Below are 19,400 nucleotides of genomic sequence, written 5' to 3' on the forward strand. Positions count from 1 at the left end.
AGGGGATCTCGGGGGGCCATCTTGGCTCCCCCCTCAGGGCCCTCAATCATCGGGGGCATGCAGGGGACTCTGATCTAGATGTCTCGGGCCCCTCACTCTGGACTGAAATATCCTTTGATGGCAAGTGGCGTGGGGCTTGTGGGGCGGTTGGAAAGAGGTTCCTCTCCCCTCAGGGCAGCTGGGACGGGGTTCTGGAGGCCACAGGCAGAGACGAGTAAATATGACAGTCCTGTTACCACAGTAACACACAAATGCCTTGTCCTAGTTGGGGGCGGGGCAGGGTTGAGGGGTAGTGGAAGGGAGAAGCCCCTTCTGTTTGCAGAAAAGGGCCCTTGGGTCTCAGGGACCTCCCTTGTCTAAAAGTTTCATCACCCCAAGGAAGAAGTTAGTACTGGGAAGCTGAATTTTGACTCTTCCATCCCCTTCTCGTTCTGGTGTTGCCGCCACCTCCCAACTCCAGCAGGGTCAATGCCCCAGCAGTCTCTGTCCCTCATATGCCAGCTCTGGACCACTTCTACCCCATGCCTCCTGCCCACCGGCTCCCTGAATCCCTCGGCGATACCTCAGCTCCCATGGTTTAACGACCCTCTCAGTAATGATGATTCTCAGATTTAGTTATCCTGCCCCCGTCTCTCGCCTCCAGCTGCCTTGCCGACGTCCCAACCTGCATGCCGACACAACATCTTCAGCTCAGAATATCCAAGACAGAAGTCATTCTCTTTCCCCCTAACCTTGCCCCTCCCCGCCACCTATTTTATTACTCTGGGGACTAAGACCATCCTCCCAAGTCCTTCTCTCCCTTCCCCACTGCCCTTATCCACTATGGTGCTACAATCTGCCCATTTCATCTTGGTAACTCCCCTCTGCCCCTCACACCACCCTACTGCAGACCACATCCCCTCGCACGTGGACTGCTGGGAGTGGGGACCCGTCTGTCTCAATTCTCTCCCCATTCCCAGCCATCATCCCTTCAACCACCCAAGGGGTTTTCCTGAAATTCTGAGGTCCAACCTGGAGAAGTGGAGACGCTCACACCAGAATTAAGCAAAGGAAGCTCCTTGCAAAAATAGATAGCACTTTAATTAGAATTGTTTTTTCATGTCCATAGAACCACCTAGCCCCCGGGACTGAAAAAAGGCAAAGGGTTATGGGCCCCAAATTTCTGACGGGCACCTTGGTCCAGACATTCCAGGTCTCTACTGACTGCGTTGCATTGTCTTCAAAGCCCCTGCTGGTGAGAAGGTGGGGCAGGGAACTGATTCTGCGACACGGGACAAGTGGTTCTGAAAGACCTGAGGATTCTTGGATGCTCTAGACTGGTTTGAAAGGACCTTCTCCTTCCCAAGAATCAGGATGGGAGAATCAGGAAGTCCAGGCTTTTTCCAGGCGGGCTTCTTGGGGTCCCCCGCAGAGGGGAGCAGGATGGAATGGTCACCAGACCAAGCTGTGATGGAGGAGCCCTTCCTGCCCCCCAAACCCTTATGCTTCTCTGGCTACCCACAAATGGAGGCCCTTGTGGGACTAGAAACCGAGCAGTCAGGCGTTCCTATATTCTGGTGCGATGTACTCTAGGCCCAAGTGCCTGAAAATGTCCTCCTCTGAAGCCGCTGGGAATGACTCCTTCTGAAATAGGACAAAAATGGGCACGGTAGCTAACCAAGTCCCCAGGGATGAAGGAGACGGCCTTGAGTGGCTGAATTTAGAGGTGGGAGGAAGCCCAGTGGTTGCTATCTAAGCCATCCTTCAAAAGGAAGCCTCCCCAAGGGGTCCCAGTTTCTGTGGGAGAGGAGAAGGGGGAGCCCAGCCGCCCTGCTGGAGAGCCCCACACTTAGGGCATCGGGGCTCAACTGGTCCCTTTGTGACTTCTACCCACAGCTGCTGAGTCTGAATCATGGGCCAGACAATACTAATTCTTCTTCTCTAGGAAGGTTTTTCAACTACTAGAAAACCAAGAGACAGAAATGGATTAATAAATGATAGCATAGAGGTAGGGAGGCTAGATGGGGGAGACGGAGGATAGAGTGAAGGAGACAGATGAATAGCTAGAGGATGGGAGAGAGAGATGGATAAACAGGAGAGAGGGAGATCGATGGATAGCTAGAAAAAAGGGAGGGAGAGGGATGGATAGGTGATACAGAGAAAGAGGTGGACAGCCAGGATAGAGGGAGGGAGATGGCTGGCTGGCTGGCTGATAGAGGCAGATGGATAAATAGGGAGAAGGGTGGGTAACTAGGATAGAGGGAGGGAGATAGATGGATGGATGGATGATAGAGGCAGATGATAAATAGGGAGAGAGGTAGATAGCTAAGGTAGAGGAGGGAGATGGATGGACAGACAGATGATAGAGACAGATGGATAAATAGGGAAAGGGATGGGTAACTAGGATAGAGGGAGGGAGATGGGTGGATGGATAGAGACTGATAAATAGGGAGAAAGGTGGGTAGATGATAAGATAGAGAGATATAGACAAATATTTAACGATTATTTTGTTCCTGCTTTTCAGAGTCCCCATAGTTTTCCAGGCTAAATATCCACATTTCCTCGAGTTGATTCTCTCATGGCAGACCACGTGTCCTTCACCATTCCGACCACCCTTGTCTGCATGCTCCCAGTAGCCCAGGTCCTTCCTAACCACCGCCTCCCCCCATCCCAGCTGAAATCCTGTCCTGGATGACCAGGGCCCAGCTCACTGACAGTTCTTGTTTCTCTGGGTTGGCGAGAGCATGGACTCCACAAAAGTAAAGGGGGAGAGGGGGAGAACTGGCTTCCCAGAGCTAAGTCCCAAAATCCAGGGACTGAGGTTTGTGTCTGTCATTCCGTGATTAGCTGGGGGGGAGGCAGAGAACAAGCAGAAAAGGGTTGTTTTCGGCCTTCCCATCAATCCCAGTTAGCTCCTACCTTTCCTGGGACATAGAGCCCGTGGCTATTCAGCAGCAGCTGCTTCTCTGCTCGGCTAAACCTTCGAAGCTCCCTCTCAAAATGCTGTGGGACAGGGCGAGATGGCGGTCAGTTGGCAAACAGTTATTAAGCACCTCGTGGGCCACCAGGTGCTGAGCATAGAGGAAAACACAGGAAGGTTCCTGCCCTCAAGATGGTTATAATCCAAGGGAGAGACAATGTGCCAATAATGTCTAAACAAGCTACGCCAGGGAAAGTAGACATCAACAGAGAAGGCACCGGCATAAATGGGGGATGGAAAAGGCTTCCCGCAAAAGATGGGATGTCGGTTGGGACTTAGGGGAAGCCAGAGAGCTCTATAGGTAGTGCAGAGGAGGGAGACTGCCCCGGTATGGGGGAGAGCCAGGCTAAGAGATGGAGTTTCTTATTGGAGGAACAACCAGGAGACCAATCATTGGATCACAGAATAAAATTAAGGGAATATGCAGATACTTCCTAGCAAGTCACTTAACCCTGTTGGCTGCCTCAGTTTCCTCATCAATAAAATGAGCCGGAGAAGGAAATGGCAAATCACTCTGCCAAGAAAACCCCAAATAGGGTCACAGAGATCAGACACAACTAAAGTGACTAAGCAACAGATCATGTCCTATGAGCCACTCACTAAGCTAAGCATTTTACAAATATTATTTGAGCTCAAAACAATTGTGGAAGGGTAAGTGCTATGTTATACCCACAGGGGAAACTGAGGCAGCGGTTAAGTGATCTGCCCAAGATCACATGGCTAATAAGTTTTAGAGGCTGAATTTGAACTCGGGTCAATTGATGCCAGGCCAAGTCACTGAGCTGCCTCTGATTATGTAGTGGGGAGCTGCTATAAGGAAACTGGAAAGGCTATAGAAGGCCCAATTACATGGAAGGGATCTTTAATGCCAGAGGATTTTGTGTTGGTTCCTGGAGGCAATGGAGAAGAGACAAAGAGAAAGAGAGACAGAGGGAGAGAGAAAGGAAAAAGAGAAAGAGAAAAAGAGAGACAGAGACAGAAAGGAGGAAAAGAAAAAGAGAGGAAGAACAGAAAGAGAAAAAGACACAGACAGAGACAGAAAGGAAGAGAAAGAGACAGAAAAAAAGAGGAAGAGAGAGACAGAAAAAAGAGAGGAGGAAGAGAAAGAGACAGAGAGACAGAAAGGAAGAAAAAGAGAGGAGGAAAAAAACAGAAAGGAAGAGAAAGAGGAAAAGAAAGAGAAAAAGAGAAAGGAGAGACAGAGAGACAGGAAGAGAGAGGAGGAAAAGAAACAAAAGAAGAGAAAGAGGAAGAGAAAGAGAAAAGGAGAAAGGAAGAGAGAGGCAGAGACAGGAAGAGAAAGAGAGGAGGAAAAGAAACAGAAAGAGAAAGAGAAAAAGAGGGACACAGAGACAGAAAGGAAGAGAAAGAGAAAAAGAGACAAAAAGGAAGAGAGAGACAGCAAGACAAAGACAGAGACAGAGAAAACAAATGAGAACGCTGTCAGTCTACAGAGGCGAAGAATTCTGAAGATTATTAAAGCTGGCTACTAGTGACTGGCCAGTATTGGGCAGGGAGTCATAATCATCAGTCCCAGAATCCGAGATTACAATAGAAGGGACTGCCAGCTAGTCCAGACCTCTCATTTTACAGATGAGGAAACTGAGGCCGTCCTTCAGTGCCTCCTTGCCAATACCCCCCACTCCAGGACGCCACCTCACTGTTACCTGGGAGCCAGTCCAGCCAAGCAGGGCGAAGGCAAACTGGCTGGCAGGGGCCACCACAAGGTCCACTCGCACGGCCTTCCCGTCCCTGCAGGGCTCCTCTCCAGCCTCCGGGCGGAAGGCTGCAGTTGGGTCTGGGAGCCGGAGAATGGAGAAGCACCTCTCGTAGGCATCGAAGAGGGAAGTGCTCTGGGCAGGGTCCTTGAGGTCTTGGTAATGGTTGCTTTGGGTGTGTCGGTACAGAACAAAGCCCTGGGAGGAGAGAGCAAGGGAGTCAGGGCCCTAGGAGGGGAAAGAAGCTCCAGGCTAGCCCCCTCCTGCCAGGGAGAAGTCGGGGTCCCACGTGAGAGACATTCGGGGCTCTGTGTGCTGCAACCCAGCCATGGACCCGACAGACAACGGTCCCTCAGGTCTGGGAAGGAGGGAGCCTGCGGGGCCGGTTACAGGGTCCCTTGGCACCCGGTGGGCCACCATGCATGTCTGCAGCCCTCAAGTCGGCGTGAGAACTGGTAATGACTCTATTTCCTGCTCCACAAACCCCAAGAGGGTCTAAGCTGGTGTCTGTACATAGCGAGTACTTGACCAGTTCCCGTTGAGTGACTGATAATAGTCCCATTTCACAGATGGAGAAATTCTAAGAGGTCAAGTCACTTGCTGTAATCAGTCGGTCTGTGGCAGAGACAGTTTTTTGACCCTTTGCTCTTTGTTAACCATTCCCATCTCTATTCCAGGGCTCCAGGCCCCAGGAGAGACCCCTTGGCAGGTGAGAGAGACTGGCTCCTCCCTGTCCCCCATAACACAACCTCACAATTATTTGCCATGGTTTCCCCAGGCTCGCTTTCTGTAGGAAAAATCTAGGAAATCCAGAGCTGGTCTAAGGGAGGGGATGTGAATGGGGCTCTTGGGGACCCTTCCTCCTTAATCTGGAAGTCTGTGGCTTGGTGGAAGGCCTTCTCCTGCACTGGTGGTAGGATAGGAAGAAAACCAGAAGGGAAAAAGATAGCATTGGTCATCAAGGTGCCCCGCCCCCTCACCTGGCTCTCCAGGAGGTCCATCACCTTGGGGAGCAGTCCTTCTTCCTGTCCTTCTACGGGGTGAGTGATAAGGAAGTCCACATCATGTCCTTGCAGCTTTCCCCTAAAGAGCAGGGCAGAGGGATCCTCCCCTTCTTCTTCCACATCCCCCATCCTTCCAGTTCCCAAACCCTCCCGGCACTGGACCCCACCGTTCCAGCTTCCTCATCTTTCAGGAGGAAGCAGCTCCCCCAATTGTGGCCAAGGCAGTGGGAGCAGCCGGCACCGAGGTGCTTACGCCGGAGCGCCTGTTCTTGGGGAAAGTCTGGGACTTCCTGAGGGGCCGGAGCAGGGTGCTTGGACCCCTCTTACCTTCGAAAGCCTCCGGTCAGGGTCACGGTAGCACCAGGAAGCACTTGCCGTACGGCCTTCTCCACAACCCGCTGGATGGCTTCTGCCTCGTGGCGCCAGACCAGGGTGTTCAGGTCCTCAAAATGGCAGATCCCTGCGGACGCCCGAGCCTGGCTCAGCAAGGACCCTGGGAATGGATTCTCAGCCCTTTCTCCAACCCTAGCAAAGGCCTCCCATAGTGCCTCCGGGGCCAGAGAGACCCCCCCCTTGGGGATCTTAGACCTCCAGTTTTTACTCAGGGAACTATCAACAAGGGCAAGTATGATTAGCTTTGAGCCCAGACTCACTTTGTGGCTCTGGGCAAATTATTAACGTTGAATTATTAACTACCTCCATTTTCCTGTCTATAAAATGGGCTAAAGGGTCATGGGCTTTCAATGGAGGGAAAGGGGGGGAGGTTATATTATACGACCGTTAATGCTGCCTTTCAGCACCATTTGTTTTTTTCATTTCCTGTTAACTAGCCATGAAACCAGCTGCCAGGACCCACTGAGTTGGGCAGCGCGAGGGGCCACAAGGTGGTCTCCCTGCCTCCCACTCCTCTCTCAGCCACAAGGGAAGGCCTTTGGAACAAGTACCTGCCACTACATTGTCCACTCTCCACTCCCAGGAGCTCAGAGAGAGACGGCAGTGAGCACTCAAGCCACGGCAAAGGGAAAGAACCGTCCTCCTCACAGGACGAACAGGAAAAGACGGAGCTGAAGGGAGGGTGGAGAAGTCACAGGGCACATGGCAGAGTGGGTCCTGGGTCTAGACAGAAGGTGCCCCATTATTGCCACAGCTGGGGCACCCCCAACAGCCAGAGGGGCCTTCTCTAGAGCCCAGGCTCTGCCCTTATCCTGCTGAACAGGGATCCTCCTGGGAAAGGAGCAAAGTTTCCTGGACGCAGTGGGCAGGCGTCCGGAAGGTCCGCATTCGAATCCTGTCTCTGACTCTTACTATCTGTGTGGCACAGGTCTCAGTTTCCTCATCTGTAAAATGGGCTGGAGAAGGAAATGGCCGACCCCTCCAGTATCTTTGCCAAGAAAATCCCAATTGGAGTCGTGAAGAGTCAGACACAACTGAACAACGATGATGATATAATAGCAAACTGTATGGTACTTTAAGGTTTGTTGAGCAAACATCTTACTTAATCCTCACAGCATCTATGGGAGGTAGGTGTGGGAGTATCCTCCCCATTTCACAGATGAAGAAAGCCTGATTCCTGTCCAAGGGGCCAGGATCCTCCAGGCCACCTGGGCTTGCACCTTTCTCACCCCCGGATCCAGCACAGTTTGGGCCCCCTGAAGGCAGGGGCAGCTTAGCTTTCCGTTTAATATCTCCAGTGCTTGCATTTTTAACATATATGCATAGACAGCAAGTCTAGGGAAGGAGATGGGAGAAAGGGAGGACGAAAATTTGGAGAAAAGGCTTTTGCAGGGGTGAATGTTGAAGACTAACTTGCATATATTTTGAAAATAAAAAGCTATTATTAAAATATACATCTATCTATCTATCTATGTATATATCGATATAGTTCCAGGGCCTAGCCCAGGCTTGTAATAAATGATCGAATGACCTTGTCAGTTAAAATCTGGAGACATTTCACCCTTCAGCTCCCCTGCAGGTGAAGACTGAAAGAAAGCCCCCAGGATCTGTCTATCTGAGAGAAACCACAGTTCCGCACTCCCTAAGAAGTGCCAGGAACTGTGTTCAGTACTTTACAACTGCTATTTCACTTAATCCTCACACCTTGGGAGGTAGGGGCTGTCATTATCCCTATTTTATAGAAGAGGAAACTGAGGCAAACAGTTAACTGGCTTGCCCAGAGTCACTAAGTGGCTTTGACTGAAAATGAACTCCAGGCTCATTGTACCACCCAGCTGCCTCTGGGCAATGGCTTTGGAGCTTGAATCCCAACTACCATTATCCAGCTGCAAATCCCTGGACGTGTTGTTTAACTTGTCTGGACTCCAGTTCCTACCTCTGTAAAAATGAAGCGGGGGGAGGATTAGATGATCTTCAAGACTCTTGGCAACATTTATAGCCCCCTGATCCTCACCTGCTTCCTGCTGCCGGCTCAGTTTTCTGGTCTGTCCTTGGAGATCGGCCAGGCTCCGGAGCCCATCACGATACCACTTGTCAGCAGTCTTCACCCCAACTCCGAAGATGTGGGTAAAGAGCTGGTGGAAGGAATTCACATGGGACAAAGCAGATCTTAGAAAAGACCTGTTATAGTCATATTAGGTATGTATGTTTGTGCAGCTACACACACATAGTAACACACATATCCATGCATGTACACATGCACATTACATAAACATACATATTTATATGTGCATGTATATATATATATATATACATGCAGACACATACACAAGGTATCCCCAAATCTTAATGAACTTGTAAACTTTACTAGCTATTAAATGATTACTGCTATTATTAAAATACAATATTACTAAATACTATTATTTAAGCTTTTGAAAACTTTAATAAATATTACTGCTTTTATTAAATCATTACATTACTAAATACTATTATTTAAGCTTTTGAAAACTTTAATAAATGATTACTGCTATTATTAAATTATTATATTACTATTATTATTTAAGCTTTTGAAAACTTTAATAAATGATTACTGCTTTTATTACATTACTAAATACTATTACTTAAGCTTTTGAAAACTTTAATAAATGATTACTGCTGTTATTAAATTATTATATTACTAAATACTATTATTTAAGCTTTTGAAAACCTTAATAAATGATTACTGCTATTATTAAATTATTATATTACTAAATACTATTATTTAAGCTTTTGAAAACCTTAATAAGTGATTACTGCTATTATTAAATTACTATATTACTAAATACTATTATTTAAGCTTTTGAAAACTTTAATAAATGATTACTGTTATTATTAAATTATTATATTACTATTATTATTTAAGCTTTTGAAAACTTTAATAAATGATTACTGTTATTATTAAATTATTATATTACTAACTATTATTATTTAAGCTTTTGAAAACTTTAATAAATGATTACTGCTATTATTAAATTATTATATTACTAAATACTATTACTTAAGCTTTTGAAAACTTTAATAAATGATTACTGCTATTATTAAATTATTATATTATTAAATACTACTATTTAAGCTTTTGAAAACCTTAATAAATGATTACTGCTATTATTAAATTATTATATTACTAAATACTACTTTTTAAGCTTTTGAAAACTTTAATAAGTGATTACTGCTATTATTAAACTATTATATTACTAAATATTATTATTTATGCTTATGAAAGCTTTAACAAATGATTATAACTATTATTAAATTACTGTATTACTAAATACTATGATTTAAGCTTATGAAGGCTTTAATAATAATTATTAATAGCTATTAAAGTGTAAAAAGTTCACTAAGATTTTTGGGACACCTTGAATTTTTAGGATTTTAATGTTTTAAAGTGCAGTAAGACTTTTGGGACATTGTGGGATATTTGTGTGTGTGGGTATGCGTGACACACACACACACACACACACACACACACACACATCTAATAAGAACAGATGAGGGGGAGCTGGATGGCACAGTCGATAGAGCCCTGGAGGCAGGAGGACCTGAATTCAAATTGGTTAGACATTTGACACTATGTGATCCTGAGCAAGTCACTTAACTCTAATTGCTACACACACACACACACACACACACACACACGAACAGTTACTGGTAACTTAGTAGATCTGTCCTGGGGAATTGCTGGAGAAGGAAGAAGGCTGAGTCATCTGCTTAAGAAACAGTTGATGGCACCTATTCAGAGCTTACTCTGTCTACACAGGGAGTACGTGGAAGAGAATACCAGAGTTCTGTCCCTGCCTGTGTTTTTTAGAGATTCTTATTTACATAAAAATGTGGATAAAAGCGTATCATTTGCAGATGAAACAAAAGTAGGTAGCATAATTGACCTGTTGGATGCCAGAAATATCCTGACAGACTTGAGTGATGGGTTATATTTAATAAGAAATTTAGTTAAGATAAAAGTAAAATTCTGTATTTGAGTTAATAACAACAGCCAGCACTTATACAACATTTTACAAATATTATCTCATTTAATCTTCTGAGAGGTAGGTGCTATTATTTTTCTCACTATATGGTTGAGGAAACTGAGACCCAAAGAGTTTAAATGGCTTTCCCCAGTGTTGTTTCATAGCTAGGAAGAAGTATCTGAGGCTGGATTTGAACTTGGATTTTCTTGCCTCAAGTCCAGTACTCTATCCACTGCCATCCAACTGGTTAAAAAGAATCAGCTCCCAAGTACAAATTGTAGGGAGTGGTGGAAAGGAAGTAGATAGACATTAGTTTGTTTTAAAAAATTCTGGGGTTTTAATGGCCAACAATCCAATTTCCACAGGTATTTGTTACGTGCCAAGAAGATTACATTCTAAAGAAGTGCTGGCTCGGTCAGAGTTAATAACCAAGAAAGGAATATTTCCCTCATCTAAGAGAGGCTTAGTGCCAGAAAGGGAAAGGTGAGGGTTCCCCTGTATTCTGCCACGGTCCCAGCAAGACTGCAATCTTATATTGAATTCTAGGTGTCATTTATATAGACAAACTTGTCTTTTGTCTGTCTCCGTATTCCCAGAGCTTAGCACAGTACCAACTGGTATGCAGTAGGTGGTTAATAAATGTTTATTGGTTGACCCACCTTCAGAAGATAGTAAAGGGAACAAAGACATGAATTCTCTCCCCTCTCTCCACTCACCTTCATGGTCTGATACCTCTCTGATTGTTTTATTCTTTCAACTTCACTAGAAACTCCACATTCCAACAGTTCCTGTTGGAATGAAAAGGGACGAGTCAGTGAGAGGCTGAGCCTGGGGACAGAAAAGTTGCATGAAAAATCATGGGATTGTAGATCTAGAAAGGGCTTGAGAGGAAAGTGAGTCTAGTCCCTTCATTTTACAGATAAGGAAACTGAGGCAGACTTGAAGTCACTTGCCTGGGTTATACAACTAGTAAGTATATGAGGCAGGATTAGAAATCTGTGCTTCCTGACACCAGATCTAGGACTCTGTAATAGTCTTCTACTTCTCAGGGGCCTGAGAGTGCTCGAAATGTAAACCAAGGGAGCTCACATCTCTTATTTCTACTTCCACAGCCTAGGGGTCCCTCGGTCCAAAGCTGCTGGGGAAGGATGTGGGAAATGAAAAAGGGAAGGCGGGTAAGAGGGGTTATGGTAGCTCAAAGGTGGGGGGGAAGGAGCAAAGGTTACCTGGACAATCCTGGAAGAATGGTCTCCAAAATGGGGAAGCCCTCGCAGCTGGCTTATGCTGGTGATGGGGCCGGGCAGGGCCTTGAGCACCGAGGCAGCCCGGCGGAAGGACAGGAAACGGCCCTCGCTGCCCTCAAAGCCCGCAGCTTCTGCCAGCGTGTCCAGGGCCTCCTGGAAGGAGGATACCCATGTCAAAAGGGCCAGCAGTCCTATGACCTCATATCCAAACAACAGGGGCTAGCCAAACATATGGACAGGTTGCATGGGGAGCTAGTACATTTCTGATCTTTTTTTTTTTTTTTTTTTAATTCAGTCGTTTCAGTTGCATGATTTTCCACGACTCCATTTGGGATTTTCTCAGCAAGTATATTGGAGTGGTTTGCTGTTTCCTTTTCTGGCTCATTTTACAGATGAGGAAACTGACAGAACTAAGTGACTTGTCCAGGGTCACACAGGTAGAAAGTGTCTGAGACCACATTTGAATTCAGGTCTTCCTGACTCCAGACTGGACATTTATCAAACAGGGGCTAGGTAACTGACCATTTTTTATCTATAATAAGAATTCTTTTTAGAATATGGAGTTGTACTACGTGGCTGTTGAAGTCATGGGGTCCTAAATTTAGAGGGACCTCTGTGAAAATTTAGTACCTCCCCAAACACCCAATTTTATTTTCTATTTAATTTTTAGTTCCAAATTTTTACCCTCTTCCCACCTTTCCTTCACTCATCAAGAAGGCAAGAAATATTACCGCCATTGTACACAGCCACCCAGTTTTACAAAGGGGAAACTCAGAGAAGACAAGGGAAGTGGCTTGCCCAGTGAACAGATGGTTTGAACCCAAATCTGTTGAACACTGCCATGCTACCTCCCCCTAAGAGCTGCAACTAAGGATGGGATGACTGCTCTTTGCTCCAGGATGCCGATGTTTAAAGGTGCTCACTTCACCAATTCTCCCTACACTTCCACACCCCAGAGGAACTCCCTCTCCAGAAAACCTCCTAATTTTGATCTCTTTGAGGGCAGGGATCACCTTTTGCCTTCCTTTGTATCCTCAGTGTTAACAGAGTGCCGGGCACACAGTAGGTACTTAACGTTTATTGACTATTGATTATTCCTCCAAGTAGCCAATCACCAAAGAGGCGTGGGGTAAACTCAAACTCCACAAATATGGCTTAATACCAACAGTGTGTAAAACACTAGGGGAATGATAAAACCTAAATGGAATAAGTTCCTGCCTTCCCAAGGTTCAGAGTCTAGGAGGAACATGTGACAACAGATCAGAAAATTTGGATGCACAATAACATAAACTTATATTAGAAAGTGCTAAGTGAGGTCTGGGGGGGGGGGGCTGGTTTTCACAGGGGGAAGGGTTCAGGAGGGTAGAGAAATCAAGGAAATTTTCATAGAAGACAGTATTTGAGTTGGGCTCTAAAGGTTGTATTACCAAATAAGCAAAAACGGGCGTATAGCACTTTAGGCACTGGGAACAGCATGGACAAAGGCATGGAGGTAGGATAGTCAAGGTTATCTTTCAGAATTTTGCTGGGGGAGTGAAGGGAATAATGAGAGATTAAAGCTCTTGGAACAGAAAGGTAGGTGCTGTTTGAAGTAGCAGGCTGAGCCCAGCAGCAGAAAGGTAGGGAGGTACCAGATTGTAGAGAATTAGGGGAAATATCATAGATGGAAGAGATCTTAGAAGTCAAGTCTAAATCCTCATTACATCCATATGGAAACTGAGGAACAGAGAAGTTAAATGACAAATTGTGTGACCCTGGACAAGTCATTTAATAACATCTAACCTAGCAGATTGCTGAGCCTAGTATATAGTAGGTACTATATAAATGCATATTTCCTTCTCTTTCCTTTGCCTAGTGGGATCACCTAGCTAATAAGTATCTGAAGCAGAATTTGAATCCGCAACTTTCTGATTCCAGGACCAATCTTCTTGCTGCTCTAGTTAATTGGTTCACATGAGGGAGTTTAGTCTGGCAGCAGCACCAAGGACAGATTGGAGGGGATGTATCATTACTATGGGCCTGATCTCTGGCCCAAGTCTTTACCGTAAAGCACAGATTGTGGTGGTTGAGGGGCGAGTGTCGCTGACAAGCGTAGGCTGGCAGACAGCCTGGATCTGCCTGGCTCCTTGTGGGTAATGGGACCTGTGAAGAGACAGGGAAGGAGGACCGAGGTAAGAACCACCACCTCCTGCTCAAAGTTTGTCATTTAGGAGAATCCTGAAAACAAAATCAAAAATGTCATCTTTGTGTCCTGGGACACCAAGATGTGTCTGTCCCCAGATGCCATGAGAACCGTGTCCCCAAAGTTACTCTCTTGTACCTATTCCTTTGAGCCAGCCACACCAAGGCCAGATCTGCTCCCCAAAGGCGTTAAAGGCCCCACGTGTACAAAACCATTCACAGCAGCCCCTTTTATGGTGGCAAAGAACTGGAAACTGAGGTGTCCATCCAGTGGGGAATGAACACTGGAAAAATCATGGCACATGAACGTGATGGTATTGGAACAATATTAATGGAGAGGGTTTCAGGGAAAGCTGGGAAGACTTCTGTGAACTGACAAATGGAGAAGTGAACAGAACCAGGAGAACAATTTATAGGATAACATTTTAAAGACAAATAATCTCAAATGACATGAACTCTGATCACTGATTTCCAGTAGTGATTCCAGAGGATCCATGATGAGCTCTGATCATCCCCTCCTCCTCCCCCTGGGATGACAGAAGAATGAGACCGACATTTAGTCAAATGTGGGAATGCTTGGCTTGATCAGGCATATTGGTTACAAAGATTGTTCATTTTTGGTCTTTTTTCCTCTGTCCAGCACAGTGTCCAGTACCTAGCAGACGCTTAATATACTCTTGACGGACTGGACAAATTACAGAATTGTAGATAACTACTACGACTGGTTTTAGGGAAGATGTTAGACCTCTCTGGGCTTGATAATTGAATCTTAATTCTAGTGCCTTCCCTCTGTTGATTACTTCCTATTTATCCTGAATGTGTCTTATTTTACATAATTATAAAATAGTTACATAGTTGTCCCCTCCATTAGATTGGGAGCTCCTTGAGGGCAGTGACTGTCTTGTGTCTTCGGGCTGTAGTCATTCTTAAATTCTAAGACCGAGGCCAGTTCCTTGGGATTCTATTAACACTGAGCACTCTGGAGACAGAGTCAACCCAAGGCAAAGCTCATAGTCCCACATGCTCTGTCCCTGAGGGGCTTCCCCCACAGCCATGTCCCACAGTCCCCCAGGGCCTAGCTCACCCCCAGGCAGTGTCGGCCTTCCACTGGCACAGGTTTCCCCTGACCCATGCTCTCAGTGAACCAGCTGATATCCAACAGCAGGGGCCTTGGAAGGCTCCCAGAGGCCCCCAACACACGATCCAGCCAGCCAGATGCTTCTGTTGCTGAGCTCCCCTCCATCACCACGTGGGTCACTTCTGGGCTAGATTCACATAGAACAAGATAGACAAGACAGTCAGAAGGCAACACCTTCCCAGGCCAGGATCATCCTACTCTCCCCAGAAATAAAACTTTCAATGGCTGCCCCCTTTCTAGTTCCCACAACCCTCTCTCTTTGGTGGTTCAGAGGCTGCTTAAACAGGACCCCACCTGTAACTCACTGTACTTGAGGGAGATCCCTTGCCTTGATACCCCTGGCCTCAGTTTGTGCCCCCTTCTCACATCCTCCTTCATGAGTTTTTTTCTGGGTTATTTAACCTACAGGAAAACCTCACTCAAAATAAGTCCCTCAGCAGGAAGCCCAACCCAGGGGCAGCCAAGCGGGGGCAATCAAAGACTTCTGGGGGCATTTTTCCACATTCAAGGGATGGGGTCAATCAGAAGTACCTGAGTCAGTGATTCAAGCATGGTGGAGAGCAAAAGAGGCTGGGCAGAGGGACAGGAGGCAGGGCAGAGGGAACCCAGCAGGGCAAAGGGACAGGAGGCAGGGCACAAAGATAGGAGATAGGGCAAGGGGGAGGCGGGAGGCGGGGCAGAGGGAGCCCAGCAGGGCAAAGGGACAGGAGGCAGGGCACAAAGATAGGAGATAGGGCAAGGGGGAGGCGGAAGGCAGGGCAGAGGGAGCACAGCAGGGCAGAGGAACAGGAGGCAGGGCATGGGGGAAGGCGGGAGGCAGGGCAGAGGGACAGGAGGCAGGGCAGAGGGACAGGAGGCTGAGTACAAAGATAGGAGGTAGGGCAAGGGGAGAAGCAGGGCACAGGGACAGGAGATAGGGCAAGGGGGAGGCAGGAGGCAGGGCAGAGGGAGCACGGCAGGGCAGAGGAAGGAGGCTGAGTACAAAGATAGGAGGTAGGGCAAGGGGAGAAGCAGGGCAGAGGGACAGGAGGTAGGGGGGGAGGCAGGGGGAGGGAGCACAGGGCAGGAGGGAACAGGAGGCAGGGCATGGGGGAGGGGAGGAGGGGAGGAAGAGGCAGGGGAGGGAAGGAGGTGAGCAAAGATAGGGAGGGAAGGGGAAGGGCACAGGACAGGAGATAGGGCAAGGGGGGGAGGCAGGGCAGGGGAGGGAGGGCAGAGGAACAGGAGGCTGAGTCAAAGGCAGAGGGACAGGAGGCAGGGCATGGAGGGAGGCGGGAGGCAGGGCAGAGGGAGCACGGCAGGGCATGGGGGGAGGCGGGAGGCAGGGCAGAGGGACAGGAGGCAGGGCAGAGGGACAGGAGGCTGAGTACAAAGATAGGAGGTAGGGCAAGGGGAGAAGCAGGGCACAGGGACAGGAGATAGGGCAAGGGGGAGGCAGGAGGCAGGGCAGAGGGAGCACGGCAGGGCAGAGGGAGCACGACAGGGCAGAGGAACAGGAGGCAGGGCAGAGGAACAGGAGGCAGGGCATGGGGGGAGGCGGGAGGCAGGGCAGAGGGACAGGAGGCAGGGCAGAGGGAGCACAGCAGGGCAGAGGGACCAGAGGCTGGGCAGAGGGACCGGAGGCTGGGCAGAGGGACCGGAGGCTGGGCAGAGGGACAGGAGGCTGGGCAGAGGGACAGGAGGCTGGGCAGAGGGACAGGAGGCAGGGCTGAGGGAGCACAGCAGGGTATCCTTGCGGCGCCCCTCCCTGTCTTCTCCCTCTGCATCCCTCCCCACCCCGGCCCCCCGTCCAGCACCTGTAAGCCTGGTCCACGCGGAAACCCTTGGCCCGGGCCAGCCCCGTGAGGAAAGCCCGGCGGCTCCGGCCCATGTGCCGCTCGGCCAGGTAGATGGTGAGCCCCGGGAAGCGGAGCGGGGCTGGGGAGGGGGCTGCAGCGCCCCCGGCCTCCTCCCCCCGGCCTGCGCCCCGCCTTCTCTTGGGGGGCACCAGGGCCATGCCGGGGGCGGGGCAGAAGGAAGAACCACTTGCGGCCGCGGGAGACTCGGGAGGGCAGGGCGGGAAGCCGGTTCTGGAAAAGACTGGCCAGCTGTCCTTATGCAAATCAAGCCCTGGGAGGCTCCGCCCCTTCGCGAACGCAGGCGCCTGAAAGGGCCTCGAGGCCACGCCCCGGGCCCCACCCCCATGTGGGTACCACTGGCTTAGACTCCGCCCCGTCACCGCGGGGCTGATGATGCGCGCAACCGGAGACCGCCCGGGGCCAAGGCTTGGAGAGGAGAAGCGAGGGAGCTCCTTACGGAAGCCTAGAGGGGGCTGCTTCCCTCATTCCCCAGCTGGAGCTCCCATTGCATCTCAGCCTAATCTCAGCCCACAGCCCCAGGGGCCTTTCTCCGTCCCGAGAGGATTGTGGGACTCGGGGCAGAGTGGGGGAGGGGATAGACCCGCAACAAATAACCTTGTTACTTCGCGTTAAGGTTGTTTCCAAAGTGCCTCTGTCAGTTCTTAGTTTCTTCAAGGCTCAGCCCCTGCTGCACCTGTTATCCCCAAGCCGCTAGTGCCCTTCCCCTAAAACCACCTATTGGGATAGTCCCTGTGCCTCAGTTTCCTCATCTGTGAAATGAGGGAGTTGACGCCAGTCACTGGCTCAGGTTCCGAACCCATCAGGGTAGTTTGCAAGCTCCTTGACAGCCGGGATTGTTTCACTTTTGCCTAAGTCACAGTGAGGTCCCATTAGTGGGAAAAATGAATCCTGTGAAAACCATTATTCGAATCTGCACTATTTCCTCTGAGCTGAAACCCAGGGATGATCTGGAAGTGGGGCGAGGTGGGAATCCCCGGGGTGACCTGGGAGTGGGGCGAGGTGGGAGACCCCGGGGTGACCTGGGAGTGGGGGGTGAGTTTAAAGTCTAATCTTCATTGTTCCCACTTTGTCTTTTAGGACCCTGACTTTCTTCCCAATTCAGCTCAAATGCCACTCCCCACAGGGAGATTCTGCTGATCCCCTAGTTATTAGTGCCCCTCCCCCTAATTATTTCACCTTTTTCTATGTACATGTTTCCCTACAATAAAACACATAGTCTTTGAGGGAAGGGACATTTCTGTCTTTGTATTCCCGATGTAAATAGAGTTGTTCAAGAAGCCTTGAAAGAACCATGGAAGTAAAGTCTGTTGAAGCAGCAGTGATGAGATAGTAGATTCCAGGCAGGAGAGAGCCTCAGAAAAGGAAAGGAAGAGAGAGAAGGGCATATTATATGGGGGAACAGAGAGGAGGCCAGCTTAGGTAGACCTGCCTCCTCTGGTCTGCTCACCACTTGTTTATTCTCTTCCATGAACTCCAAGTCCCAGCTTGTCCCAGCCGGCCCCACCTGTTCTGTATGGGACACTCTACATGACAAACAGAAAAATTTATGTTTTGTCCCAGAGGCAAAAGGGAGCCATTGGACTTCCTTCTGCAAGAGGATGAAGAAATCAGAAATGATATTTTTAGGACTATCAATTAGCTAGCTAGCTAACTGTGAGGAGGAAGGCTTGGGGCTGCCCCCGCCCCCAAGTGGGTGGGAGAGAGATGAGCAGGTGGGGAAGCTACTTCAAGAGTTCAGGCAAATTGCAGTTCTGACTGCCATTTTGTCAGTCAATAAATATTTATTAAGTGTCTGCTATGTGCCAGATGTCATTTTTAGTGCTGAAGATGCAAGAGGTAAAAGTTTGCCCTGAAGAAACTGGCAGTTTAACACTTGGGAGCTCACTCGTATAGGCTTTAGGAAGCTCCTTAATTTACATGCACCTCAGTTTCTTATGAAATTGAGGAAGTTATACCAAGTGATCTTCCCTTTCAAACCTGAATCAACTGTGACTGCAAGTCTAGACCCTTACTTTCCTGGCTCAGTCACTTACCACTCTTGGTTAAAATTCTCTCTTAATTCCCTCATGTAAAATGAGGGGGTTCGATGTCTTCCTTCAAGTCCTAATTACAAGGGAAGGGATCAACAACTGCACCTTTCTCACATCCCACCAGGGGGCAACTTTACTCCACCACTTCTTAGCTCTTGGTCAACCAATCTAGAGGCGTGCTTCTTTATATGAAGTTTACATAGAGACAACTAATATTATTTACACCCACTAATGTAAATACGCACAAGCACAGGACTAAAAATTCTACAAGTTTGTAAATAAGACAATCACTGGCCAACTCCCTTGAACTCTCTTCTGGCTCTTATTATGATCATCTGCACAGATCTAATTCTTATCATCTTTCTCCATCTTCTTCCTCTTTCTTCTCCATGTTTACTACAAGCTGAGATAGTGGCTTTTCAACTCTGGATCCATTGTTCTGAGACTAGTTGAATCTCTCTGCTAACATTCCATCTATTCCATTAGTAAAGTCACTGACAAAAAATCTTGTAGCTTTCCATCTACTTCATTAGTAAAATCACTAACAGAAAACCTTGTAGCACTTGTAGCTTTTCATCTACTCCATAATTAAAGTCAATGATAGGAAACCTTGTAGCATTTATAGCTTTTCATCTACTCCATAAGTAAACTGACAGAAAACCTTGTAGTACTTGTAGCTTTTCATATATTCCATTAGTAAAGTCACTGACAAAAAATCTTTTAGTACTTGTAGCTTTTCATATACTCCATTAGTAAATCACTGCAGAAAACTTTGTAGCACATGTAGCTTTTCATCTACTCCATAAGTAAAGTCACTGACAAAAAATCTTGTAGCTTTTCATATATTCCACAAGTAAAATCACTGACAGA

At 47.9% G+C, this 19,400-nt stretch overlaps 1 protein-coding gene across 1 annotated transcript; it reads right to left on the reverse strand.

Moving 5' to 3' along the window:
• Window positions 1-208: 208 nt before the first annotated feature.
• On the reverse strand, window positions 209-16,757 carry POLM (DNA polymerase mu). The gene is made up of 11 exons (XM_031949901.1): window positions 16,438-16,757; window positions 14,588-14,768; window positions 13,366-13,464; window positions 11,305-11,475; window positions 10,795-10,866; window positions 8,089-8,209; window positions 6,009-6,141; window positions 5,658-5,760; window positions 4,627-4,875; window positions 2,899-2,982; window positions 209-1,623 (listed from the first exon to the last, which is right to left on the reverse strand). Exons 1-11 carry the CDS (start codon window positions 16,635-16,637, stop codon window positions 1,537-1,539), a joined length of 1,500 nt encoding a protein of 499 aa, XP_031805761.1. The 5' UTR covers window positions 16,638-16,757; the 3' UTR covers window positions 209-1,536.
• Between the last annotated feature and the right edge of the window lie 2,643 nt (window positions 16,758-19,400).

The sequence above is a fragment of the Sarcophilus harrisii genome, chromosome 2 (assembly GCF_902635505.1).
Source record: "Sarcophilus harrisii chromosome 2, mSarHar1.11, whole genome shotgun sequence".
Taxonomy (NCBI): Eukaryota; Metazoa; Chordata; class Mammalia; order Dasyuromorphia; family Dasyuridae; genus Sarcophilus; species Sarcophilus harrisii.